The sequence below is a fragment of the Mustela erminea genome, chromosome 17 (genome assembly GCF_009829155.1).
Source record: "Mustela erminea isolate mMusErm1 chromosome 17, mMusErm1.Pri, whole genome shotgun sequence".
Lineage (NCBI taxonomy): Eukaryota > Metazoa > Chordata > Mammalia > Carnivora > Mustelidae > Mustela > Mustela erminea.
In genome coordinates, this window is record NC_045630.1 from 61,952,467 (window position 1) to 61,979,987 (window position 27,521).

The following is a 27,521-nucleotide window of genomic DNA, read 5'->3' on the forward strand; positions in this document are numbered from 1 at the left end:
GGATTCACAGCGATGAGGGCATGGGGCAGTGGTGGCTACACCAAGGACGCTCCCCGTCCGTGAAGTGGGGGCTGGACTGGCCGAGCCCCGCGTCCCTTGCGGGGCTGACTTTGGGCAGCCAGGTCAGTGTTTTCTGTGTGAAGCCAGTAGACCCATCCCGCTGAGGCTCAGCGCGGTGCCCGGGGAGGCCTCTCCTCCAGGCCCTGCCTCCAGCGGGGGAGCAGTCCTGTGCGCTGCTGCTCGGGGGAGAAGAGGCAGCCTGGGGAGAAGTCGCTGCCTGGGTGTGAGTCAGTGGTGGAGGCAGAGCCCGCTACCCAGTGGGACGAAAGATGAGTCGCTAAAGAAACCGATGGCTGTGTTCCTCCCTCCCCTCCCTGCCCAGATGTTCTGGGAGACTCTGGCTGAACTCTGGGGCACACCCATCCGTGTTCCTGGCAAGCGTGGCGGGCCCGAGTGTTTCACTACCTGGCTTTCAGCGGCCACTGGCACCGAACCAGGACCGGATGGCTTAGTCCTTGCGAGGACTCCGTGATGCCCGGAATGGGCAGGACACCTCAGGTGGGCGCCCTGCTGTCGTGGGGAGGATCCGAGGCAAAGGTTTCGTCACCGGGACTTGGCAGCTCCAACCGGGGCAGAGTACTTTCCAGGCTGATGTTCAGGGTGGATCTCCCTCTACTTGCATATGAAATCAGTGAGATAATGAATGTGAAAACATTTTGAAAAGTCACCAAACATCTTTCCTCCCCACGCTGCTGCTCTACCTTCTGCATTTCCCACTTCTGGGTCTGTGCCCCTATCCCCCAAAGCTTCTTTGATTCCTTTTCTCCTTCTGCTGTTCTCACTTCCTGACTAAGCAGACACCGAGCTTTGTTGACTCGCGGTTTCCGAGATGTCTTTTACGTGCATTCTCCTTGATTTCATTTCTGCTGTCTCTGTCCTGGCACAGGCCTTGCATTTCTTACTTATACTAGAGTGATACAGTCTATCTGCTCGCCTTCCTCTTTCTTCTTTTGAATTATCAGCCACACTGCTACCAGATGTTGTCATCTTAGAGCATACTCCTGATTATTTTACTCCTCCAGTCCAAGGCGTTCAAAGGCTATCTCTTGTCTCCAGAGTGATAAACTCTGAGGTCTAGTATTCAGGCCTCTCCCGGCTGGCCCACTTCCCCGTGTTCACAGACATCCTCCAGCTCACCTTGGCTTTTTGCCCTTTGTGCTTTCACTCAAGCCCTGCAGTCTGCCTGGAATGCCTTCACTTTCCAGAACCTCCTGACAAGTCTTTTCTCCATCCTTCCAGGTTCAAAAAGGGCGGCAGGTAAATTATGTACGGGATACGAAAGGTGGGAAGGAGTATACCGTAGATGCGTCAAAGAATTTTTTTTTAAAACTGATCTCGTTAATGTAGTCACACAGCATAGAATCACTTTGTGCAGGACAGTAAGCTGTGGGTTGGGGTGGAAAGTCTCCCCAGATATGCATGCGGGCACAGGAATCCAGAGCTCGGAGGATGAACCATTTACTTTTTTTGCTTACTCAGATCCACCACTGCAACCCCAACACTAGTGCAAACGTATCTGTGGGGTGGCTGTGTCCCTTTTTGCTTGAGCTACTGGGAAGCTCACAGGCAGATCTGAGTCTCAATCACAGCAGTCATAAACTTCTTCAAACATTCCCACGTAACAGGTGCCAAGGACGTACTCAGAGCTACGTTACATCAGACTGAGGAGCGGCACATACACATTTCTGCCCTGAAGAGGCAACGATGAATTCGTCTTTAGTTAGGACATCTGCATCTCTGTTTTCTCTGTTCCTGATCTGGTAGTTTGTTGCATCTATCTTTAGCGTTTTTTGGTTCCAGATTTTTATTTAAATTCCAGTTAGTTAAAAGACAGTGTAATATTAGTTTCCGGAGTAGAATTTAGTGATTTATCCCTTACATACAACACCCAGTGCTCGAATGTACCTTTAGTTTCGTGTTAGCTGAAATTATTTTCAGACAGAGAAGTACGGTCCATATAGAAAAGTAAAAATGTTCCAACACTGCTAACGAGGTCCCAGATTTGACCTCTATTGTCATGAATGATGTATTTTTGCTCTTCTGTCCTGGCAATCTCTCCTAAAGCCAGCTAGACACGCAGATGTAACCCATGCGAAGTTTGACGTGATCGTAGCCATCTTGGAGGCTGTTATTTTTCTCAGTGCCACCCCATAAACTCAGAGTGACCTTTCGGGTTCTGTCATGAAGATATTAGCCCCAAGTTATTATTTTGGGGGGTGATTTGCTTTTCTGTTCCCAGCATATAATTTTCACTTAAAAAAGCATCACAGGGGCACCTGGGTTGCTCAGTGGGTTCAGCCACTGCCTTCGGCTCAGGTCATGATCCCAGGGTCCTGGGATCGAGCCCCATATCTGGGCTCTCTGCTCAGCGGGGAGCCTGCTTCCCCCTCTCTCTCTGCCTGCCTCTCTGCCTACTTGTGATCTCTGTCAAGTAAATAAAATCTCAGAAAGAAATTTATCAGAATATTGGTAATAGTTGTTTGACACCTCAAATCCTTCCTAGAAACTAGGCAGGGTACGTGATGTAGGTAAATTAGCACGAAGCAACACGGCATGCCCATCAGAAGAAGTGAGAGCGTGGAGGTTCAGGGCTTAGGGGTCTCCTCAGTGTTCTCTCAGAGGCCACTCTGGTTTAATGGACCCGGTGGGTGGAGAGGCAGTGGGGTCCCTTCCTGGAAATGCCTCTAAGGAGCTAAGGCCTCAGTGCTGGGCTGGTGGCGGGGAGCTCTGTCCCTGCTCGGCCCAGAGCTGCCTCTGGCCTGGGCAGTGTCTCCCCGTGGGCACGTTTGGAGGTACTGCACCCCAGTGCTGGGTACCCCGGGGCTGCAGAAGGCTTTTGTTGGGCCTCCTGCTGTCCCCCCGGGCCCTGGGTTCAGGGGCTTCTGCCTAATCTGCTGACACCTTCACCGCATAGCGACTGAGATATGGCGGCCCGTGATTCAGGGAACCAGGCCCGGATTCTAACCGACCTCGTGTCTTCACAGATGGCTCTCCGTCTGGGGGCCTAGGGAGTTCGCTCGTTGTGCCCCCCGCCCCCCCCCCATCATGTCCAGGTTCTTGGTGTTGAGTGTGAAGTATCACATGTAGATGTCAGCAGGGGGGCTTGTTGGAGCCCACAGTGAGAAGCTTGGGCAGGAAGCCTGCGATCTGGGGACTCGGTACGGATCAGGTGGGATTTTTCCAAAAGAAATCCCTTCTCAGCCTGGTTGGGGGGCGTGGCATCAAGACCTCACTGGTTGCTCTGTTTAATTTAAGGCACGTACTCTGGACCCCTGTGCCCAGATGCTCAGGACTAGGGCCACACACACGTAAAATATGGTCTCATGATGATGGTGATGGTGACAGCAGCTAAAAGTCACTGAACTCTTACTACCTGCCCTATTCCTGTGCTTGGTATTTTGTATTATTTCATTTAACACAAACACATTGACCCCAGATTATTCCCTTGAGTTATTCAAAGGGGAAACTGAGGCTTGGAGGGTTAAGGAAGTTGCTCAAGGCCATCATAAGGGGCAGAGTCAATGATCAGTCCCAGCTCTGTGTGACCTCTAAGTGCCCTCCAATGCCACCCTCCCAGCCTCTCTGGGGCATAGAGATGCCTCAGTTACCCAGAAACAAGTGTCATGGCTCAGGACAAGGACTGTGTCTGAATGCTGGCGTCGCTCCTGTGTGCTCCGGAGAACACGGCAAAGCCCAGACGATTTTCCGTCAGAAGCTCCAACTGCTCGATCCCTAGGAGACTAGATGGCGACGTAAGGGATGTTCGAACATTAAGTGAACCAGAGGGATTATTCGAGTTCTCGTAGCCATTTCTTCTGTTAACTCTTGAAGACTGTTTCACTCTTTTCCCTGTCCAGATAGGACGCTGGAACATGGAGGCGTTGGGCTGATTTAAGTTTGAACAGTTCCTAAATGTCGCAGCTGGGATTTGAACTCAGGCCTCCGTGTTTCCAGCGCCAGGCCTGCTCTTTCTGGTACACCCGGTTATGCCGTGGAATAGACTAAAATTTAAGGACACTCTCTGTGGAGTTAACAAATACTTGCTGGGGCTCTGGTGAGGGAAAGCGTAGGGCCGGGCGCAGGAGAGACCACGAGAGACCAATAAGGCGGCCACGGAGCCCTCTCGGTCGGAGTGCACAGTCCCAACGGCGAGGTGGAGTGGGCCATGCAGATGATTCCAGACCAGATCCAAAGAATGTGGTGCTGTAAATGGTGCCTTTGTTAGCTGAGCGCCTCCCCCCATTCCGGCAGCGGGTCTGGGATGCCCCCTTTCGCCCCCAGAAGCTCCCGTTGGTGCTTCAGCTCCTTTGAGAGATCCGAATGGGGGCGCGGGACCCGGGGATTCCTGGGGCCGATTTCTGAGGTCAGGAGAGTTCACTGCTCCAGCGCCCCCCACCACACGGGTCTTGGTCTCTGGCCGCCCCTCCAGAGCACGGCCTTCTCTGTCGAGGCAGTAACGTGTCTGCTTTTTTTCCTCTCGCTGGAAACGCACTTTGACATTTTTTAACAAATAACACAATTTTCCCTTTGTGTTTCCCTTAATAAAACACAGAAATGAGAGCAAGAAAAGGAAAGTAAAAAAACATGTTCCTGTCATCTCCAGTCTGTAGCAGGAGGCCCCCCTCCCTGGCTGCGTCCCTCCCACCACGCGAGGGCCTCGGCCTACCCCGTCTTCTCTCCTCGACTCACATCTCACCACCGTCGTTCCTGAGTCTGGCGGTGGCGCTTCTGTGTTCTCTGCCATAGAAAGGGTGGCTGCGCGGCCGGTCTGCTTGGCTTCCAGAATCTTCCACAGACGGTTACTTGACAAAGGATAGGGGATGGCAGAGAACTGAAAGAGGTCCAGGGCCCCCTCCCAGGTGAAGGGGTCCCGGCAGGTTGCAAGGTCCCTGCACACCCTCTTGACGCCCCGTCTTCAGTGTCACTCCTTATTCATTACCCTGGCCTATCTTCCTCCAACGGTGGCAGCTTCCAGACCAGCGTGGCCAGGGCCCTCCATTTCCTCCTCAGAGCAAAGTACGAGGCTTCAGACCCAGTCCCTGGATCTCTTGGAAGCTGCTTCAAGTTGCAGGATTCCTGATGTTTGGAATAGCTGCCTATCTCTTAACAGGGATCAATGTTAAGTTTCCACGCTTGGGGCCAAACACCAGTTGTACAATTGCACTTCGGGGAGATGTGGCCTCCCAGTGGCCCATGGGGAAAAGGACAGAGAGGATTTTGTTCCTCACACACACAGGTTGAGTCAACAGCAGCCGTTGAAAATGCTAACCCCGAACCAGGTCGTGTTGATGGGTGTTTTATGGCCAGAGAGAGCCCCGGGTCTCTGGACACTGTCACTGGAAAGCTGCACCAGGTCCGAGCGGCATGATTTAGGAGGGATAGAGAAACATGGAGCAGGTTCGGAAACAGAGCAGAACAGAGAGGGCAGCTCTGCCCACATCTGACAGATCATGGGAGTAGGGTTTGACATTTCCAGTGGCCAGCCCTGAGCAGTCAGTGGACCAGATGTGACCGCGCTAGGGAAATGAATTTTGACCCAACATAAACTTAACACTTGGACCAGATGAGCTTCAAGGTCACTTCCATCTCTAGAAGTCAGTCATTTGGAGAGTCTCTTCTAAAGCCTGTTTACCTCACTTCCACAAACTCTCAGAAAACAGTATTTCTGATAAAGGGGAGACTACGGCTTCTCCTTCATAAATAGCTTCAGGACCTCTTCGGTCATTAAGAAGGTGAAATCCTATCATTTGAGTCTAAAATGAAAAACCACGTGGCCTGATCGGGAGACTCTTTCATGGTTGGACAGATATCTGTCTGCCTACCCACTACGTCACTGGGCGGGCTCAGGCCAAAGTGAAATGATCCTGGGGGAAGGGGGGGTTCGTGATCCCCAATTCATCGAGAGAGGGAAGATAAAGCATAAAAGAGAGACCCCGGGTACACAAGGCGTATCTGGAATGGTTGGGACACGTCCCTTAGCCACATCAGCGTCTACACTGGACCAAGTCTGCAGAGTGCATGATAAGGAGCTGCTGGTTCTGCTGCCAATGCTGCCCCATTGCTTCCCAGACTGCAGACCAGGAAGGCCTTTCAGGCCACCGAGTGAGTATAGCACCTTCGTCGCAGACAGGAAGTACAGTGGCACAGAAAGGCGAACTTGGCCCACCTGACTCAGTGGCAGAGCTGGCCATGAAACTGAGGTCCTTGGATACCTGCCCCTGGGAGGTTTCCCCTTTTCTAGAGTGTCCCCCTACCCTGATGAGCACAACACTCACCCGGCGGTTAAGTAAGTGGCATGTGTTAATCACATGTATGTGCCTGGCTCTGCACTAAGGACCCCAGGGCTTACAATGTGATTATGAGACACAGTCCCTATCATGAAGGTGTCCAAGAGCCAGCTGGGGGAAAGGCAGCCCTACCCAACACTTGTGAGTGATCTCTACTAATCAGGCTGCCTTCCAAATGCAAAGACCCTTTGAGGGATTTGCGTCCCAGATCAGATGAGAACCTACCCACTTCCAGGGTATTCTCTAAAAGGAATATTCTTACCAGTAGTTAAACATAGCTCAAAATTCAAGACCTTTAAGTGAAACCAAAACTCTGTTGGGCATTTGAAAATATTCCTTATGCTTGTATTTGCTTGTCTCCATGTTTTGCTTGCCTGACTTCTATTTTATATGTTATCCTAAGGATACTTTCATAATTCATTACCCCCCCCCCACACACACACACAAACACACTCTACCTGGGGTGGCAGAAAGGACAAAGGACAGGTGTCAGGGGACATGCCACTAACCATCTGGGCAACATTAGAGAAATCTCCCAGCCCTGCTAAGCCCCAAAGATTCATCTGAAACAATGGATAAAATTATTTGTTCTGCCTACCTCACAGGTTTGTTGTAAAGATCAAGCAAAAATCATGTATGTGAAAGTATCTTGGAAAGTATAAAGCAGCATTCAGATGTAAAGTATTAAACTCTTTGCCCTTTTCTCTTGTTTCCCTGAAGTCATATTCTGTGTTTGGCTTGTGGCTGCTGGCAGAAAGCACTTAGGATGGTGAGTGGGGTCAAGGCACCCCCCCAACCCCCCCCCCAGCACATTGGAGCCTGAGCTGCCAGCACTTTTTCTTTAAAAATAAGTAAGTGGTCCTGTCCTTGGAGAAAGGAACAGAAAGCGCTGGCTCTGTGGCATCGACCCTGCCCAGGTTCATTCTGTCAAACTGCCTGGCGACTCCAATTCAGTTCCCTACAAGTCAGGAATTGAGGGGCCCCCCAGAGAATCCGGCAGAACTGACCCTTCCCGTGGTACTCACTCTGCTCACCTGTAATATTGGGATAATAATTGTCTCCACCTCACAGGGTTGCTGTAAAGATTAAATGAGTTAACTGTGTAACCAAGCCTGGCACATAATAAAATGTTCGATAAATGTTAGCCCACGTTATGATTTATTTATTGAGTATCCGCTGGGGGCCAGGCATCGTGCTCACCTCCTGGAGTACACAGATGATTAAGACCCTGTTCCTGCTCCTGGAGGGGCTGAAGGTCTACGGCTGAAAGCTAAGGTTAGGAGGTGTAGGGAGTTGACATTGCCCCCCAGTACTTTGCTCCCCTAAGTATGCCCTCTTAGCTGACTCAGTGTCATTGAGGATTCAGTGTCTGGGGGTCAGATCCCACCTAGACTCTGCTGGGAGCCCGATTTGAGCTTTGGCCGTGACTCCTACGGCCTCCGCACGCCCCATCCGTGAACCGGTTCCGTCTGAACCGCTTAGCGGGTTTGAAGCCCGGCGGAAGTCAGGAACTTTACGGGAGCCCCGGCCGACCCAGAAGGGGACTGAAGAGCTCAGAGCTCTGGGGGCCTCCGCAAACAGCCGCACGCCGCCAACGGCTTCCTGGCGCTTCGGACGGCGCGGGGGAGGGCTGCGGTGCTGCCGTCGCCTGCGGTGGCGGAGAGAGGCCCGAGAACGCGGCGTGCGAGCGCTGCGGAGCGGGGGGCGAGGGGGTCAGGGGGGCGGCCCCGCCGGCGCGCCCAGAGGGAGCCCTTGCACGTGGAGGGGAGGAAACTTTGCGTGCCTGCGAGGCGCCCGCGGCTAGCTGGGCCGCACAGCCCGGCCGGGAAAGGGAGCTCGGCGGCCGCTCCAGGGGCGCGCTCCCAGCCCGCCTCCCCGCGCACCCCACCCCTTCCCTCCGCCGCGCGCCGCGCCGCGGTCCGTGTCCGCGGCGGCCGGATCCGCCCCGGCGCAGCAGGGCCCGACTCGCACCCACGACCCCGGGCCTCCGCCCTCCCTCCCGGCCTCGGAGCAGCCCCGGCCGTCCCCTCCCCCCCGAGGAGCGACGCGGCCGGCCAGGACGTCCCGAGAAGGCCGGCCGCCTGCGGCCACGTCCCGGCCCGGCCCGGGCGCGCCGAGGAGCGGAGCCAGGGGCCGGCGCTCGCTCGGGCTCCCTCCCGGCCGCGCCGGCTGCAGCCTCGAGGGCCTACGCCTGTCCCGGCCGCAGCTCCCCGCGGCGCCCGGCCGCTTCCTCCCGCCCCTGCCGCGGGGAGCGAGCTCGCCCACCAGGTAAGGAGGGCTGCGCGTTCCGGGGCTCCGGCTCCGGCGGGCGCGTTTCGGAAAGTTGATTTGAAATGCATCCAAGAGTGAGTCCGGCCAGCCGCGGCTCCTCCCCGAGGCGACTTCTGCGCTCCTGCAGACGTTCCCGGCACCAGCCGAGCGGCCGGAGGACCGCCCCGCGCGCCCCCAGCAGCTCTCGGCGCCCGGGGTCGGCTAGCAGGCGGGCGCGCTCCGGCTCGCTCTCTCGGCCCCGCCTGGGCGGGGGCAGGTGAGGGGCGTCCCGGGCCGGTCGGGGCGCGGGCCGTAGACCTCGCAGTCCCGCGTGCCCGAGCCCGGCCCCGCGAGGGGAACACCCACTCCTTTTATCCCGGTCTCCCCGCGTCGCTGGGTTCCCGCAGAGCTGTCCCTAGGGCGCGTTGGTACAGGTTAGGGCGGAGTCGGACTCGGGATGGGAAACCTGGGGCTGGGGACGGGGTGAGGGGGTGTGTGTGGCCGGGGGTGGGGGGGGGCAAGAGAAGGAGAAGCGCAGTTAGGGGGCGGAGGTCTGAGTACAAAACGCGTTGACTTCAAGTGAAATCAGATCAGTCAGAGCAGTTCGCGGTGGCTCCTCTCTCTCCTCCCACCCCACGTTTCTCTTGGCTGGACTCTCCCCTCCCGGCTCATTCTAGTGACCCTGGACACTCCCTCCGTCCTTTCCCAGGAGTGTGGCGGCTGCGGGCTCCCGGTCCCAGAGGGCACGGACCCCAGAAGCATCGCTTCCTCTCCCTCTGCAGGTCCTCCCGGCCCGGTCCCAACATGCTGGACGGCCTGAAGATGGAGGAGAACTTCCAGAGCGCCATCGAGACTTCGGCGTCCTTTTCCTCGCTGCTGGGTAAGTGTTCAGGCCGTGCGCCCCAGGCGCACCCTCCTTCCAGCAGACCCCACTTCTGCAGCCCAGCCCACCGGGACCCGTTCGGCAGTAAGGGAGCCAGCGCCCTGCCTACTGCACTCGGTTTGAGCCCAAGCTCCGTCTGTCCGTCAGTCCCCGTGGGTCCTTCCTACCCCGAGCCGACAAGCCGCCCCAGGTCTCACGCGCCGGGGCACCGAATTCCCCAAAGCCGCGAGGGGCGGGCGAGATTGCTCGCGGGGTCTGAGTGGCAAGTGATTAAAAATACTCGGGGCTGGATTTTTAATCACGGAGCTGATCGACATCTCGTAAATGCCGCCGGCTTCTCGGCGGCCTAGGGGCGAGCATAGGAAACCTAAAGGCGCCCAAGTTCGAAGCGGCTCCTCGTCCCCACCAACTCCAGGTCCAATCTCAGCCTCGGGCACGGCCGAAGGGCTTTTCCGGGCCGGTGGGCAGCGCAGCGCGGGGATTAGCCCGCACCGCAGGGCCCTCGCTTCCGTTTTAATTAACTGGAGCGGGACTTCGAGGCCGGCGGGTTCCCCTCAGCCTCCCCAATCCCTTTGCAGCGACCACGGAGGAGCCGCTAGCCAAGGGCCTCGAAAGGGTGTCCACACGCGCGGGGCTCGCTCATCTGAGGTGATGAGGATCATCATCTCATCTGAGGATTCTCAACCCCACCTGCCACCCCGAATACTTTGGTGCTTTTAAATTGTGGGCAGCGGGTGCTTTCATATTTTAGCGGGGGAGATTTTCGTTTTGTCATTTAAACTTCTTGCCTCGGAACCGCTAGAGTGGGGTGAAGGCGATGAGACAGTCTGGCTGGAGAAACCATAGCCGGAGAGGAATTCCCCCCTGCTCCCCAGATGAAACGAAATCACGCGCACTGCGTTCCCCCCTTTCAACCCCTATTTGGGAAACTTCTCGACTCCGTGCAGCGTCGGAAGAGCGCGGGGGGCCAGAGCAGACATTGCCCTGGCACGGAGCGCACGCGACCCTGAGGCTACGGCAGGCGTCGCGGCCCGCAGTGTGAGCTCCGCGCGGCTCCGGGCGACTCCCAATGCCCGGGTCCTGGCCCTGAACGCCGAGACAGGGCAGAACAGAGAATCTTACTATTAAGAACTATCTCGCTACTTTTCTTAGCCCTCCCTGTGTGCCTCAAGGCGACTGGCCCCACTCAGGAGCTGGTGACAGGATCCCCCAAGGGAAAAAGCGACAGGAGTGTCGCAAGGAAGTGGGGAAGGATCAGGCCCTTTGGGACACCACGCGCAAGAGTATTGTTATCAGGGGACAAGGCCTTCTTTAAATAGCTGTGAAATGTGCCGACAAAGGCGGCCAAGCATTCCCACATCCTAAAGGGCATCCTCTCCGCCAGCAAAATAAAGGAGCAAAACAGACAAAGTCCAAGGGGTAAGGTAGAGAGCATTCCCTGTTTGCGTGGAGTGGGTTTGGGGTGGGTGTTGCTCGAACGCGCGGTAGCTGAGCATGCGGGATTCCGGGAACTCCCGCCGCATCTCGGCGCCCCGCTTCTTTCCTTTTTTACCCCGCTTATTTTGATGCTTCTTAATTATGTATATGTCTACATACATATATACACATAATATTAAACGTGTAAACCCACGCGCAACTTGTACTCCAGCCAAGGTACAGCACTTTGGCGTGCATTGCTTTGAACAATACCGAGTTTGCCTGGAGCAAGATGGTATTTTTCTGTACGTCTGAGACTTTTTAGGAGAAAAATAAAAATTTCAAAGTTTTCCTTCAAAAATACAACAGAATCGCGTTATAGCAAAAGAAAAAACAAAACAAAACAAGTGCCCCCACATTCTTTTTATAGACTCACGGTTTTCCTAATAGTCAAAAGAGACAAGCGCAGTGAGTGACTTAAGGCTTACATGATAAATCCCGGAGCGCAGATTTATTTGTCGTCTGATTTTGCTAGTTGTGCGCACGTTTGCGCGAATACCTGGGTAGGTTCCATAATTAAGTCCCCTTGTTACTGATTTCCGTCCCCGCCCCCGGTAGAATTTAAACCTTCCCGCAGAGTTGCTGTTTGTTAGAAACAACACCTGGTTTGATTCTTCTCTGTTCTCTAAAGCTCGGTTTGGTTGATGAGCGGAGGGCTTCCCAGGGTGGGGGGCGCGGGGGAAATCCGCGGGCGGGGAGGGATCGGAGCGAGTCCCGGCCGGGTTTGGCCGGGATGCTGGGCCGGCGCGATTGACCCGAGAACGTCTATTGCTGCTGTAGGCAGAGCGGTGAGCCCCAAGTCTGTCTGCGAGGGCTGTCAACGGGTCATCTCGGACAGGTTTCTGCTGCGGCTCAACGACAGCTTCTGGCATGAGCAGTGCGTGCAGTGCGCCTCCTGCAAAGAGCCCCTGGAGACCACCTGCTTCTACCGGGACAAGAAGCTCTACTGCAAGTACGACTACGAGAAGTAAGTGATCGCGTCGCCGGAGCGCACCCCCCTAGCCCAAAACGGGCACCAGCAAGCGCGGGAGACTCGGTCCTCCTTTAGCCCCATCCGCTTCCGGAAGGCGCGGAGGCACCCTCTAGCCCAGAAACGCACGATGCCGATTCACCGCCAGGTTGTTGCGGGTTGCCCTCCCCCGGGGCCGGGGAGACCGGTGCGGGGCGCGCTGCCACCGCCCGGGCCGCAGGGGCGCAAGCGCCGGCTCCCTCCGCCGTGTGCTCCCCGGTGCGCAGTCCCCACCCCGGGCTCCTGTACTCCCACCGCGCGCTTCCCGGAGGACACACCTGTGTGAGGGCTTCGACCCCGTCCGGCCGGCTGGGTCCCGGTTCTCCCCTTCCCTGGGGTGCCCCGCGGGCTGCCAGTGGCCCACATCTGCGCGCGGGGTTCCCGCTCCGTCTCAGCCACGTGTCTGCGCCACGGAGGCGCTCGGAGCGAGCCGCCAGCTTTCTGCTCCCGCGGCTTCCGTCCCCTGTGCGCGGTGGCCGCGCGGCTTTGTCCCCCGGCGTCGCGATAGACTGGGCTCAGAAACGGCGCGGCTGCCCCTCCGAGCTCCGCGCACCCTGTTTGCCTTTTCTCTCTCAGTCCGCGACCCCCGTCCCGTTTCTAGAAAACCCTGGGGCGCAGGGGCCCGATCTGAGGCCTCCCTCCTGCATCGCACACTTCCCCACCCCCACCCCGAATTCCCGCGTGGGTGTGTCGTGCAGCCTTGCGCGGGATTCACTTCTCTTCTGCTGACCTGACCGTGCGGGTGTGTTTGGAGAACTAGGCGGCAGGTATCTAAGAAAGTAGATTATTTGGAACCTAGGTTTCTGTAATGCCTAAAGCCTGGACGCAGCCGGGAGTGGGAGTTAGAGGGATTTCCTGGTTCTCGCCAGGCAGGCCCGGAGCTGCTTGGTGGGTCCATGGAGAGGGACCTGCTTTTCCCTCTCCAAACGGCTAGTCAATGGGGACACTGACTTCGCAAAGCTGTGCATGGTACTGAAGGAGAGAAAAGCGGCTGAAACGCAGGCCTCGCTTTTTGCACACTCGGGTTGGTGTGTGTGGCCCAGTGGACACGCGTGCCCGCGCAGGAGAATTCGGCATTTGTTACTGGTGAATAAGAGACAACTGTGCGCGAAGATAATCAAGGGCGGGCGGGGCGCAGGAAAAGCTGTTCCTATCACGTTATTGAAAACACAGACAAGGGGTGTGTGCAACTCTCCATGTAACCACAACAACAACAGAGAGAGAACAGAAATATCTTCCTTCCAGTGTTGCCTGGGCTGTGAGGTTTACTGAAGACTGGCAAAGCGTTTATACCCAGTGACCACACACACACAATTTTTTTCTGCATCCCGGCGCTGCTTTGCCATCCTCTGCTTGACTTTAACCCTCCTGGGGAAGGGGTACCGGGCATTTTGAAAAGATCACTTCACATTTTTAGCACTAAAAGGAATACATGTTCTGTTTGGGAAGTGTTGGGCGACACAGAAATGAATAAAGAAACGAAAACACAAGGCCACTTTGCAAAGTGGTAATTATGGTTAACATTTTTTAAAGAAGACATGCCCGTATCTGTTCTTGGTTGTCTGTTTGTTGCCACAGTGTCTGAGGGAAAAGTGCAATTTTTAGGGCATTAAGCAGATTTTGCCCACAGAACTTCAGGTTATCACCTCTGCATAAAGCTTCTGGTTGTCTCTCCTCGCATTCCCTCCCCTCCCCATTTTGCTTTTCATCTGAAGGTTTTGGGATTGTGTAGACCCAATCTTTATCTTTCTGCTTATAGATTACCGAAATGTCCACATCCTTCAGGCACAACACTAGCGAATTCAAAAGTATTGGAGCTTAGGAAAGGATTTGGATTGTGAATTTCTATTCTGTTTGTTAAAAAAAAAAAAAAAATCACGAATCAAAGAAGGCTTAAGGGTCAACACAGCTGTCTGGCCAGTCAGATCTTCTTTAAGGAAGTCAGGCTGTGTCAAGAGGGGAAGAAACAGTTGTTGTAAAGTACTTAACACAACAATGACCCTCCGTCTCAGCCCCCCAGGTTTGGCGCGGGTTTTTGCTTATTAGGAGCCCACTGAGGTCAGTTCTCCGTGATCACAGCTATTTCTGCAGAGGGAAAATTGCAGGGATCAACTTGCCAGCTGTTGGCCAGAACCGAGAAGGTTTTGTAGAGAGGAACGTGAGCCGCATTGTTCGGGGAGGTGTTGCTGTCACAACGAGGGATTTTAATTTTAATTTTAACAACTATTTCGGAAACACAGGTCCAAAATGGAGTTGCCTGTGCTCTTTTAGCTCATGGCACCCCGTCGGCACAGGTCTGCACCCAACCCGTCCGTTTTGGGTTTTGTTTTGTTTTGTTTTAAAGCTTCTCCTCTGTTCCCCATCCCAACCTCATTCTTTTCCCAACAAAATGGGGTTTTAATATATCTGATCATCTTCAGGACATCGACATGCATGGTGGTTGCTGTGGTTGTTTGTTTCAAAAATTAGGCTCCAGACAAATCCCTTCTTTCAGCGGCTGTTATCATCAAGCGGCTCTGTCCGAGGCAGGGAGGGGGCTGGGTGAGGAGAGGCTGTGAGACCGAGTCCCAGCTGCCCTCAGGGGGCTTGCCGCCCAGCCCCTAGGCCTTCTGCATTGTCCCAGCTACCAGGGATTTCTCAGCAGCCTCCTCTAAGCGCAGGAATGGGCATCGCCTGGGACCCCTCGGGAATGACCGGATCGTTGTCGTCTAGAGGGACCTTTTCAGTTGCTGATACCTTGAGACAGTCACAGAGAGCAATTTTTTTCCCTCTTGCACGAATCGATTATTTAAAAATAATTTTGACCTTTTGGGTGGATCTTTTTAAAGTCTGAGGCCCACCCAAGGAAAAGAGCCGGAGGTGAGGTGGTGACTGAGGCGTGGGTGTGAATGAGGAAGCCGGTGGTGAAGACAGAGGCAGGTCAGGCCCGCTTGGCTCTCCTGATTCGCCGAGTTACAAGTCGGCATGAAAGAACACACAGCTAAGTTGCAGTCTTCGGGGAAGGGCAGGAACGCAGTATGAACAAAGCGAGTTCATTGTATTTGTTTTAGCCATTTGTAGGTGCTTTTCTGGCTGTGGGCGGTTTTGCATTTGAATTATTAGCTGCCTGTCCCCGGTGTCAGGTGACCAGCTAAACAGTCCAAATCCTACTCTATCAGCTAGTGGTGACACCTCCTTGGTGTCAAACACCAAATTTGTCTAATTTAAAAAAAAATGGAATGGACACTGGCATCTGAGACACAGCCATTCATTTCAGACTTTGGGATGTTTTGTTAAATATTTGTCTCATACACTATGACACCCTTAGGAGCCATTTATCTTCCGATCATCCAAAACAAATAAGCATTTAAGGCCAGAGCGCCGAACAGTGATTTATGAGTGTCCGCAGAAATTAAGAGCTGGAGGTGATCTTTTTGGAGCGTGACAGGTCATCAAAGTAAAATCACTGGTTAGGTGGGATGATACGTTTCCAGAATTGCTGAAGCTGTACCCAGGGATTTAAAACAGGAGGGAGCTATAGGTATGGGTATTTAGAAACTGGATTCCCCTGTTTTCAGCGTGCCTGAAAGTTAGCAGATGACCCAGATATTTTCCAGCCCAGGGGGCTTCTATTTATATAACTGTTGTTCCCTATTTCACTGAGTCCTCTGTGATCTGGGTAGTTTGGAGTTTTCCCTGAATTTGTTCCAAACAAATACTGTAGTTGGACTTCAGCTGGAGACAGCAAAGGCTGCTGTATAATGGGAATGTGGTAATACAATAGATAATTAAGCTTTCTGGAAAGGATCCCACATTGAAATCAAGTTTTTATTGTTTCTTTCATGTGCCTGGCAGCTCGGTGCGTCAGCCGGGGCTCTCTCCTCTCACATACGAAGTTTATCACGGTCCCTTAGATTGTTCTGGACATCCTAGGGGCAGAGTGGAATAGCGCTGCTGTCATCGGGGCTGTTCTCATAACATCGCAACTCCCCACATGTCGGCAGATCCCAGGCCTTGGGAGACCTTGCCTCAGAGGGCCGCCGGTCCGTGTTTTCTCCCCTTTCTCTTGGAGCAGACCAATTTTCCAAAGACAGGGACTAAAACGGGGGCAAAGCGGGTAGCACATTCAGAACTTTCTCTGTCTTGCCTTCACCCTGCTGATTGGCGGGCAGCCCTTCCGAGAAAATGGCCTGGGTAATGATCTCTCTTAGGACCAGTGATGGGACTAATTCTGCATTTTTATCAAGGTAGCGTAGGATGTGTGTGTATGCGTGTGTGCGTGTATATGTGTGTGTAGGGAGAAGAATTAGTTTGGTTTTATTACTGTGACGTTACTCGCAGATCAAAACTGGGTATGCAGTTACTCCTAGAAGGGAGCCCACAGATGAAATTACAGAGGCGGTTGTAGATTTTTGCTGTATTTTATCTTCTGTTGGCCCCACTCCTGGCATAATAAAATGTAAGGAATATAAAACTCAAACACAGCTAGGTAATAAATTGATGTCTGCATTAGATTGCAGGGGGGTTTAGCTAAGGATCAGCCCGGTCCACGGGCCGTGGCTGGGTGTTGGTACAGGCCGAGTAATCTCTTTTTTTACTTGGAGGGTGATTGGAAACAGTCCTTGCTCAGAGGTGTTTTCTCTTTTTATATGGATTGGTCCCTGGGTAGGACTTCATTGGAATCTAAGACTTAAACTCTTGAAATAAAATTAGACAGCCCGAGTAGATATTAATAGTATTCTGGGAATTGTGTACGAACATCGTGGGATTCTTTTGATCCTTGCATAAGTGGAGCACATTATAAAAACTTCTTTATCCAGGCCAGTTGTACATACGACGGAGTCTTGGGACTTCGGTCAACCCCCTAGCTAAGGCGTTGCTTTTGCTTTCAGATTTCCGTGACAGGAGCTCTTCTCAAAGCTCGTTTGTCCTGCCTTTCGGTTTCATTTTTTCTTGTTTATAACTTTTGTGTTCGCCCAAATGCCGTTACCGGTCTTACGGAGGCCTCTGTCGCCACTGCTTTCTAATTCTGGAAACAAAGTTGTTTGGAGGTCCTGAGCGGGTAGTCTTCCTCTCAGGAGAACAACTCCGTTTCCTAAATTATCAGCTCATTATTCTTGACGGTGGGAGAAATTGTGGGTCATAGCATTTCGGAGCAAGACTAGAGGCAAGGATTTAAAATACTCGTTATATTATCAGAAATTTAGTAAAGCCCCTTCGAGTCAACGCCCGTACAGCACGTCATTGTTGAATCCCATCATGTTCAAAATAACCCATATTGAATCCTGCTCACTTGAGTGTGAAACACCGTTGTACAACATCAGGGAATGAACGATGATGGGGCAGGGGCGGAATGTGCAACCACTTGGAAAGGTTTAAAAATAATTTCTGCCATAACTGTGAACCTTTAGCCCTATTTGAGGGCTTTTCAATTTTTTTTTTTTTTAACATCTTTCTGATGTGGATTTTTCAATGTCCTTTCCCATCTTCAGAGGGGAGTTCTTGGTAAGCCATTTGTGGGCTGAGATCTGGAAGTCTGGGGGACCCCAGGGTGTGGGGTGTGCCTCTCTCAGCCTCTGCACAGAACAGCAGGGTCCCTGTCCTGGAGGGCCCTGTCCTCTTTCCAGCAGGCCTAAGGCTGCCCCCTAGGAACATTGTGTTTTTCTGGAAGTCCCTTAGTGACCTGTGGGACAGTATTGTTACCAGCCCCTGTGTAGCTTTGCTGTGGGAAAGTTGGTGATTTTAGGGGCAAAGTGAAGAAAGGTTTCTGAAGGAAATAATATTAGGGGACAGGGGACTCCAGGCCCTTCTCTCCTGTGTGCTCTGTTTTACTGGAACCTACAGGAAGACCAGCTGGGGATTTCCATTGTCTCCGTAGTTCTTGGTTAGCAAGACGTGGGATGTTTTAGTCCGTTTATCGCAATTAGAACTAGTTATGTCATTGCTGACCAGTGTCAGTGGCAGCTTTGGGCCTCTTTGTCATGTTTTCGATGCTACACGGCCACCCGCCTTCCTGAAACGAAGGCAACACCTTCCAAATGTCAAATTGTTATTTTAGTCAAGCCCAATTATCTGTCTCTATATTTTTAACCAAGACGAAATTAATAAAATTGCTACGGGCCCTGGTATTAATTAGCAGTAGGATTAGAGCTGTACCGGGTAAAAAGGAGGTGTAAACACTGTCTTCTTGCTACATGTTTGTTTTCACACTACTGAAAATAAATAAAATGAGACTTAGGATGGGGATTACGTTTCTTTTGGCATTATATGGCAGATCGGACTGGAATGTGGCAGAAACACCGCAGCATTAGCAAAGACTTTGGGGAAGGAACGAAACTGCTGGCCTCGGTGGTTTCTCACCTTGTGTGTAGACCTGGTCCCATCACAGATAGCCCCAGCTGGGTAGTCAAAAAAAAAAAAAAAAAAAAAAAAAAGGACCTTTGAAGCCTGCCTCTGGGCTGTTCTTCTCCACCGGGGAACTGAGGCAGCTGAGTCCTCAGTGGGGCCTGTCACCGGCCGCCAGGTTGGGATTAGCCAGAATGGAAGGAAGCCTTTGCCAGGTTCCCCGTTCGTGTGCCATAATGTCACAGCAACAAAAAATACAAAAGGGCCTGAAACTCCATGGAGGAGTCTGGTGTCCCCCAGCCTTGCCAGCTTCCAGTTTGGGCGTCCCGGTTTTAGACAACAGTGCAGATGTCCGGCCGTTCTGACTCCCAGGTCGCCTCACCCTATCAGACTGGTGTTTGATCATTAGTGTCCCGTAACGGACCAGCCCTGGTGGAGGTCTGGCCATGGCCGGTCGGCCTACCGTGCCTGACAGGCCCAGTTAATCTCTGGGCGTATAACAGATACCTTCAGCGTCTCGCCTTGCTGGGAGTGGACCACATGCTCTATCTGGGGCTCACATCTGGCCCGGGCCCGTTCTGCCTCCCCCTCCCTCCCCCTCACTCCCCTATGCCCTGTGGAATTCTAGTAACTTGACTCTCGCCAGCATCAGATCTTACTTAAATACCATCTCATCAGCTGCCTCATTTTTCCCCCCAGGCCATCCTTGTGGACCCTGAGTCCTCTTTTGATTTGCTTACGTGGAGGAAACTAGGAAACTAATTAGTCTTCTGGATGCGCTGGTCGGAGCCTTGTCCCATGGCCCCCCAGTTACGGCTCAGTTCAGTCGCTGGCAAGGGGCACACCCCTCGGGTTTACGCGATCCCGACCCTTGCTCTTTGGGTGACCGTCCAGGGACACCGGCATGTCTTCTCAGTGTGCTGGGTACCTCTGTGGATGCCACCTTATGTCCTGCCACTCTAGATGGATGTTTTTTTGGGGGGGGTGTCAGAGAAGCCCCTGAGTCTGATGCTGTCCCCAGTAAACCGGAAGGAGTTATTTGGTGAAAAACCCGACTGGGATCCTGATGGGATGTGAATACCCCATTCATTCTCAACTTCTTGCTGCTTCCCTGGACGTGGCCCTTCTCCGGGCAGGACAGGGCAGGACGAACCCTCCCTCCTTCATCTCTGGAGCACGGGGGTTCTATGGCTGCAGTGGGGAGGGGTCTTTCTGGCCGCTTCCTCTCACCGGTTCCGGTTCCGTCCAGGCCGCCTCAGCTACACCAGGGCCCCTGCCTTGACTCACCGTACTGGTGCCCCCTTCCTATAGAGCCTCAAGGAACCTTTAAAAGGATTTTTGAAAACAAAACAAAACAAAACACCCCCTCCTGAACTCCAGATTAGCCTCTTAAGCTCATTAAAGTTCCTTTAAATACCAAAATGTTGGGCTCCTGGGGATGATCCCCCCCAAACCATATTTTCATTCTTAACATTGTTGTCATTCACTGGGCAGCAGATTAAGGCAGCTCCCTCTGGGCCCAGAAACAGTCCCCTCTCTCTCTGCAGGAGGGTCCAAATATGTCTTTGTTCGAGCACTCCAGTAGCCTGAACCTAAGTAGGAGCCGATGCCAGATTGGCCTGGGGCTCCTGGCTCCATGCTGGAGAAGTAAGTTGTTGTCTTTGGGGGGTAAAGTGGGGCCCAGAGCAGGGAATGGGCAGTTGGGTTGTGAAGATGTGGCTTGTATGGTTTTCAGGAGCTTGGTGGCCTCTGGGCTCTTTTGCAGTCCCTGGGGAGAACGGGGATGGATGAAGGCTCCAGTGGCCTGGATTTAAAGGACTGTCCTTGTCCTGGAGAATGGGAGCCCTCTTTCCGGGACCCAGCAGAAACACCAGAGCCCGGTATCTGTTCTTCCCTCAGGCAGTGGTGGACCATCACAGCTCAGAAGTGGGTTTTTGCAGCAGTACCTGCCTTTGTCCCCACACTGCTCCCCCCCACCCCATTCACTTTAGCCTCTTTTCCAAGGCGCCTCCTTAATACACCCGCCTCCTCTCCATCATTTCAGGCTTCCTTCCCTAAAGCTGGCTCTTGGGGAGAGCTTTCTGGTTTTGACAGTGGAACAAATCCTTTTTAACATAACCATCGAGAGCTTCCTCCCCTGCTGCTGGTTCCCCTCACCCCTGTCTCCGCCCCTCCTACATTGTAGCACAGATTCCTTTGTGCCTGTCTTCCACAGACAGTGATGGCCGCCATCTTCACAGAGATACAGGCACAGCTCCTCAGAGACCAGAGACGAAAACCAGGTGGCAGTGCCATGAGGTATATTTTGGAAGCCCAAAGAGGAAGAACATCCCAGAAGACCCTCCCTTGCATTTTTGGTAGAAGTGTTCCTTGGTCCCGGTGCCTCTGTTTCCCTTGGGGCTCTATGCACCTGGGATCCGTGCATTAATCTAGAGTATTAGTTATATAACCCCATTGTCAAGCTCTCAGCTCAGTCTTGTCTTCTCGCTTATCTTGTACTCTGAACCCATCTTGTGAATTTCATATTATCTTGGGTACAGGCTGGAGCCTGGTCTTAGCTATCTATCAAATTGGACAGGATATTATGAAATAATTCCCTTGTGATGTACATGAGAATGTGGCGTTCTTTCAAAGAGACTTTTTAACTTGAAGGGCGTTCAGTCAAAAAGGAATGACTACCTTACAGTAGAATCTGAGGTCCTAGAATGGGAGATTATTTTGGATAGAATGCAAATACCGCTTCGTGGGGTGCTTTCCTGTTTGTCTATGCATAACAGCTGGGTTCTGTTCTTGGTTGGTGTCTTCCATTTCAAAAATCCATGTCCGTAGATGGAAGGGGTTGGACAGGTAGGTATGGCTGGTTTGAGCACTGCATAGCTCCCTCCATTACCGGAAACACATGTCCTACTATGAAGAGATGGCCAAGCCACAGTTTCCTTATCCATACGAGGGAATATGCAGACGACCTTCTAGGATTATTGTGAGACTTGAGTAAGGAAATGAACACGGAAACCTTTTTGGTAAAATAGCACTATACAAGGTTGGTGTTATTGTTGACTTCTTTTAATATGAGTAAGAGAATGTAGATTCTCTTTCATGTAGATAACTCTGCATGGTGTAGTGGCCAAGAGCATAGACTGTGGACACTGGGTGTCTGGGATCACATCCTTTCTCTGTTACTTACTAGCCATTTCTGTGGGCAAGGGTCTTATTTTCTCAGCGCTGGTCTCCTCTCTCTAAAATGGAGGTAGTGGGGCGCCTGGGTGGCTCAGTCGGTTAAGCGGCTGCTTTTGGCTCAGGTCATGATCCCAGGGTTCTGGGTTCGAGCCCTGTGTTGGGCTCCCTGCTCGGCAGAGAGCCTGCTTCTCCCTCTCCCTCTGTCTGCTGCTCTGCCTACTTGTACTCTGTCTGTCAAATAAATAAATAAATAATCTTTAAAAAAAAATGTGGGTAATGATAGTACCAATCTCACAGGGTCATTTTGGGTTAATATTTATAAAGTGTGCAGGCCAGTGCTTGGCTTATTGGAATTACTGTAAAAGGACATGCTGGGAAAAAAAAGGTATCTTTTTCCATTTTCTTTTCTTTTTTAAAAAGATTTTATTTTTTCATTTTTGTGAGAGAGGGAAAGAGAGAAAGAGAAAAAGGGAGGGGCAGAGGGAGAAGCAGACTCCCTGTTGAGCCGGGAGCCCAGTGCAGAACTGGATCCCAGAACCCTGGGATCATGACCTGAGCCAAAGGCAGACGCCCAACCGACTGAGCCACCCAAGCACCTTCATTTTCCATTTTCAAGGAGGCTTCACATGTATTCTCTTTACTGGACCTCACAACAATTTTAAAACTTAGGTAGGGAGAGCTTTTTTTCCCCTCCTCTGCTTTTTATAGCGAGGAAATGGAGGCTCAGAGAGGTGAAGGTCACGTTGCTGATAAAGAGGGAAGCTGGGATGCTGTCCCCAGCCGCAGACTCTTGGTGCGGTGGCCTTTCCTCTAAATCACACCATCTGCTGCTTGGGTTCTGGTGTTCACACCCCAGTGAGGTCACAGTTCTCAGTTTGTCCTGTTGAACGAGCTCTTGGAAAACAAGTCCCCACCTGCTGGATACTTGAGCCTGCAGGCAGCCTTCCGACGGTCAGCTGTTGATATATTCCGTGGTTTTAAGGGAAATTTTTTGGATTTGGGGATTGCCTGAGTGCATATGTGTGTGTGTGTGTGTGTGTGTGTGTGTGTGAGAGAGAGAGAGAGAGAGAGAGAGAGAGCGAGTGAGAGCGAGCTGCTAGCGTACACCCATCCCTCCTGTTTATCAGACTCCGCTCCCATGAAGCCGTCCTGCCGCCATCCTTTCCTGTCCCACCCAGCTGCAGTGGGGCCCGAGGTTCCTCTAGCTTAGCTGTTCTTCCCCACCGGAAGAATGACCAAAAGGCAGACAAGCATCCATTTTTCTCTCTCTCCAGCTCCCAGAGTTCGCTATTGGTGGCTCGTTCTGGGAGGCTCTCCGCACATTTGGCAGTAGAACTGTTAAATATCAGGTCTGGAGCCTTCCAAACATAACTTCCATTGGGACCAGCCAGCAGCTGTCCATCCATTCTTTGCATAACCCTTTTCCAAGGTTTCTTCTGAACTGTGTTGCATTTTCAGGCGAGCCCCAGCCTCAGCGAGAGAAGATCCCCCGCTGGGCACTGGTATGGCGCCGATTTTCAGAGCCATGGATTCCCTCTTGTTTATCCCGTGACCTGGCTGGACCAAAAAAAAAAAAAAGGGATAATGGAATCTTGGTTTTTAAGGAAATTAAATATTCCTGTCCTATACTCTTTCACTCACCGGTGCTGACACTTGGTTCACGTAGACCTGGCTCCGCTCAAGTTTAGAGAGATGGACTGTGGGTCTGAATTTAATCTCTGTGAACCGGCGTGTAATGAAACTAGAGATTTCAGGTAATACAGCAGTAACTAGAGTGCATTATACCTGGTTGTGTATGGATTTCTCAAATTGAGAATTAAATGGAATCTTACAAACAGTTGGTTTATTAATTAAATCACTCATTCCTTCCTCTAATCATCAAACAGAATTATTAAATTCCTCTATGTGCCAGGTATGTAGAAAATGAGGAAAATGAAGCAAGGATGTATTAACAATCGAGCAGAGGCTGTTTAGAGACATAAATTAAACAGATGCCTAAGAATAAGATTCTCTGAAGAGAGGCCTGGCCTGTAGGACGCGTTTAAGTCCCTCGGTTCTGCATTTCTCTGTGTTTCTCCTGATCTCCATAGTGCTTGTCCCCCTATGAAGTCTATTTTTATTTGTTGCTTTGTGGCCTGTGTCACCAGGTCACAAACTCTGCGAGGGCAGGGACCTTCCCGTTTTTTTGTTTGGTGTTTTGTTTCTCCAGCGTCTTGTCCGGTACCTGACACAGCATAGGGATTAGACAGTTGTCTGTTGGTTGGATGGATAAAGTGATCGGTGCGTGGCTTGTTTGGGGTTGTTATAAAAGCTTCACAGGAGAAGCGACAGAAAATAAACCAATAAATAAAGACCTATTTCAAATTGTGGTACACGCTAAGAAGCTAATGAATAGTCCATAGTAATACATGACCAAGGGACCCCAAGCTTTGGGATATTTTATCACATAAATGACAAGAAGAGGGGAATGCCAAAGGGGATGCTACCAGGGTGAGAGGAGTGCCTGCATTCCCGAAGTCCGTCTGCAGCAGGACGGCACGGAGACGGGAGAGGATGCCCTGGAGAGTGGGGTTCTGGAAGCCAGGGCAGTGCTGGGGACTTTCCAAGAGTAGGGCTGCCTATTTGCTCTTGAAACGGGCGGTCCGTCATCTGTAATCTTAGCAAGAGTAGGTTTTCTCTTTTCTTTCTGTTTTTATTTATTTATTTATTTGTCAGAGAGAGAGAGACAGAGAGTGAGCACAAGCAGGGGGTGGGGCAGGCAGAGGGAGAAGCAGGCTCCCCGCTGAGCAACGAACCCGACCTGGATCTCAGTCCCAGGACCCTGGGATCATGACCTGAACTGAAGGCAGAGGCTTAACCGACTGAGCCACCCAGGTGTCCCTCAAGAGTAGTTTCATCATAGAGGGGACGGCAGGCATTTTAATAGGTTGTAGGCTAAAATGTAGTGGAAGGAGCAGAGGGAATGATGTGACCCCCTCTTCCGAGACGGTGGACCGCAGAAGAATGATCGGAAGGAAGAAGACGCAGCCGTTCTGGGGTTGGAGCGAGCATGAGGGGACGATGTCACAGGACGGGCTAGTCGTGAGCCTCCGTGAGGGCTCAGATGACTTTCGCTGGGAAAGGAGGGAGGCTGAGGATCCAGGAGAGTGAGGGGCATCTAGTTGACAGAGGGGAAGCCTGGGGAAGGGTCAGGGACCCATCTCGGGCCCAGGGTCTGGCCCTGCTCCTCTCTCCCAGCCCCGCAGTTGCTTTGTTCTTTTGTGGCCATCTGTGTGGCTTAGCTGGAACTGAGCCGCGGCACAGGGGCCAACAGAGGGCGAGTCTGTCTTCTGTCCCTCCTCGCGGAGTCACGGCAGCTTCCCACCTTGCTTCTTGCCCAAGGCCACCCTGGGTCATGGGCCTGAGGGGGCCGGCAGAGGGAGGCTCTGTCTTTCTTCTTCAGACACTACTTGTCTTCGTGTGAGCCTCGCCCGCCTGTCACCTTCTGTCTGCGCTCTCACCCACCAGAACTCCATTTGGTTACGGCATGGTCCGAGGTGGACATGGTGTGGCCGATTCCCCAGGACAGGTGCGCCAGCCTCCCCAGGCCCGGAGCGAGTCGGCTGTGCTGGGCAGCTAGACCGTGCAAGCCTGGCTGTGGAAGGGCCTTTGTTTCCTGGGATACTCAGGCAAAACCGGAAGAGAAGGGCGTCCATGACCAGGGGACGCCGTCCTCCTCGTCGGCCGTGGTGGCCCCGTCTCCCTCCACTGGCTGTCACTGTGTATGGCCTCATTCACACGGTTGGTTGGTTGGTCTGTGAACTTTCTCAGACTGGAGACTGGACTGACCTGGAAGAGACTAGTGGATTTTTCCAGAAGCCTCCAGCCCTTATCCTGCCTTTGCCTCTGCTTTGGCTGGACGGGCCAGGGCAAATCCCATCATCTCTTCAAGTTTGTGTGGTTTGCCTCCGTGCCTTTCCTTTGAGTTCTGGGAGATGTGGAGCCTGCCGGCAAACTGTCTGATGTGTGCGGGGAGGGAGTGCGAGTGTTTTTGCCCGGGAGCGGGAGAGCAGTGCGCAGATGGGTATGGATGTTTCCTTAGGTCCTGGGTTGTCCTGTCCATATGACCCTAGGAAAGAAAAAAAAGTAAGTGTCATAAGGGGAGACCTCTTCACTTAGAAGGGGATTAGGGCAAAATTGGTACTACCAAGGGAGCTGAGTATTTTTCAATGGCTCTGCCTCTGTGGCCAGTAAATTCAGTGGAAAAAATCAGTGACAGGTTTTTTGGTATCAGAGACACCCAACTGATTCATGGAATGGATTTTTCTCCTCATCAACAGGCTGTGGAGCTCGGTTTCAGCTGAGCTCCACAAAGCTAGGAGGGAAAGCTGTGGGCAGAGCAGTGAGACTTATCTCAGAACTTCGTGATATATTATTTTTCCGTTTCCCTGTTGACAGTTGAAGGGCAAGGGGCAAGTGGACCGCACTCTTCTAAGTGGCAACACGGACACGGTGGGACTGTGGGAAGCCATTAGCAGCCAAACCTAGTTAGTATCCGCTCAGGAAAATGCTCTCCCTCACTGGCTCCTTTCCCTCCACTCAATTATTAAAGGACTAAAGGACTTACCAATGAGCTCCCTTAAAACTTTAATGATGTGTGGTAAGGCAGGGATCGAACTGTTAGGACAAAGTGATTCAGCTTTGCCCTGATATCCCTAGTTGATCAGAGAGGAAGGAAGGTTCTGAAGCTCACATTACCTGGAATAGGGGAGACCCACCGTCAGGAAAGTCACTGCTGCGGCATCCGGGCATCTCACATTCCTGGCTTGTCCCCCAGATTGAGCCAGCTTCTGGGGGCAGGATGGAGAGACAGTACGTGCTGCCCTGTGGCCCTTGGTCCGAATAGTACTTCCTGTTTCTCAGAGTTGGACAGTATTTTCAGGAGAAGCTGATGGAGAAGTATGTGTTTAGGGCCGTGGTTTGATATTGTAATTGTGCGTAAGGGAGTCATTCGGTTCTCAGTGGTCACTTGTAGCCTTCTTGACCATGAAGCCTGTGCCCTTTGGTTGTTGGGGGAGGGGGGAGTAACACAAGTGCTCGTGTGCATGCCCATGCGGACACGCTCTGTGCTCTTGTATAACTGGGGGTACGCCCTTGTGGGATCCCTGGACAAAGTCAGAGGTGAAACCTGTGGCCAGAGAACTGAGTCAGCTCTTGTTAGTTTCCGTGGGGACCCAACCCGTATCCCGAGACTGATCAGCATCAAGGTGTAGATACCGAGCTAATAGCTACAACCAAGCCTAAAATCCACAAGCATCAGCACACGGTGAGTGCTGTGGACATGGGGGCTTGCAGTAGAGAGTATGGTGGGGGGGGGCGGGGGAGTGAGCGGCTGGCACTTCCCAGGTCGGTGGCATCTTTCTTAATTGCCACATCTCCGTGCACCTCACTGACAGTCTAACTGATGAATCACTTGGCATTTGTTTGTTTTTAAAGATTTTATTTATTTACTTATTTATTTATTTATCTGTCTATCAGAGAGAGAGAGAGTGAGAGTGCACGAGCAGGGGTGGAGCGGCAGCACAGGGAGAGGCAGGCTCCCCACTGAGCTGGGAGCCTATGTGGGACTCGAACCCAGGACTGTGGGATCATGGCCTGAGCCGAAGGCAGACGCTTAACTGGCTGAGCCGCCCAGGCGTCCTGAACCACTCAGCATTTAGAAGCTCTGTATTTCATATTCATCTCTAATTTTAAAGCCCTATTTGGTATAGGCTCTCCTTATATTTTGTTGTTGTTTTGTTTTGTTTTTAAATTCCATTTCTTATTTGGTTGTTCTGAAGTTGGAGTTCAGGTGATCACCACTTTTCCCGTATAGTTTTTGGTTTTCTCTTCTAAGCGGTGCCTCTGTCTTGACTCCGCGTCCTTCCCCTCTGCTCTACATTTATCATGTAATTAAGACTGTTGTTGGAGTTAGGGTAGAATTTAGAAGTGTGGTCCTAACCCTCCGATTCGGCTAACCTGAAAGGAAAATTTTACTTTGTTCCCTTATGTACCTCTATTTGTCCAGAGCCTGTGA

The 27,521-nt window shown here is 52.3% G+C and overlaps 1 protein-coding gene across 1 annotated transcript in view; it reads left to right on the forward strand.

Moving 5' to 3' along the window:
- The first annotated feature begins 8,165 nt into the window (after positions 1 to 8,165).
- The window catches only part of LMX1A (LIM homeobox transcription factor 1 alpha), a 156,073-nt gene continuing 136,717 nt past the window's right edge, over positions 8,166 to 27,521 (forward strand). The window contains exons 1-3 of the mRNA XM_032318966.1: positions 8,166 to 8,615; positions 9,380 to 9,477; positions 11,737 to 11,923. Coding sequence (XP_032174857.1) covers positions 9,402 to 9,477; positions 11,737 to 11,923 — 263 coding nt within the window. The 5' untranslated portion in view covers positions 8,166 to 8,615; positions 9,380 to 9,401. The remainder of the gene's footprint in view (positions 8,616 to 9,379; positions 9,478 to 11,736; positions 11,924 to 27,521) is intronic.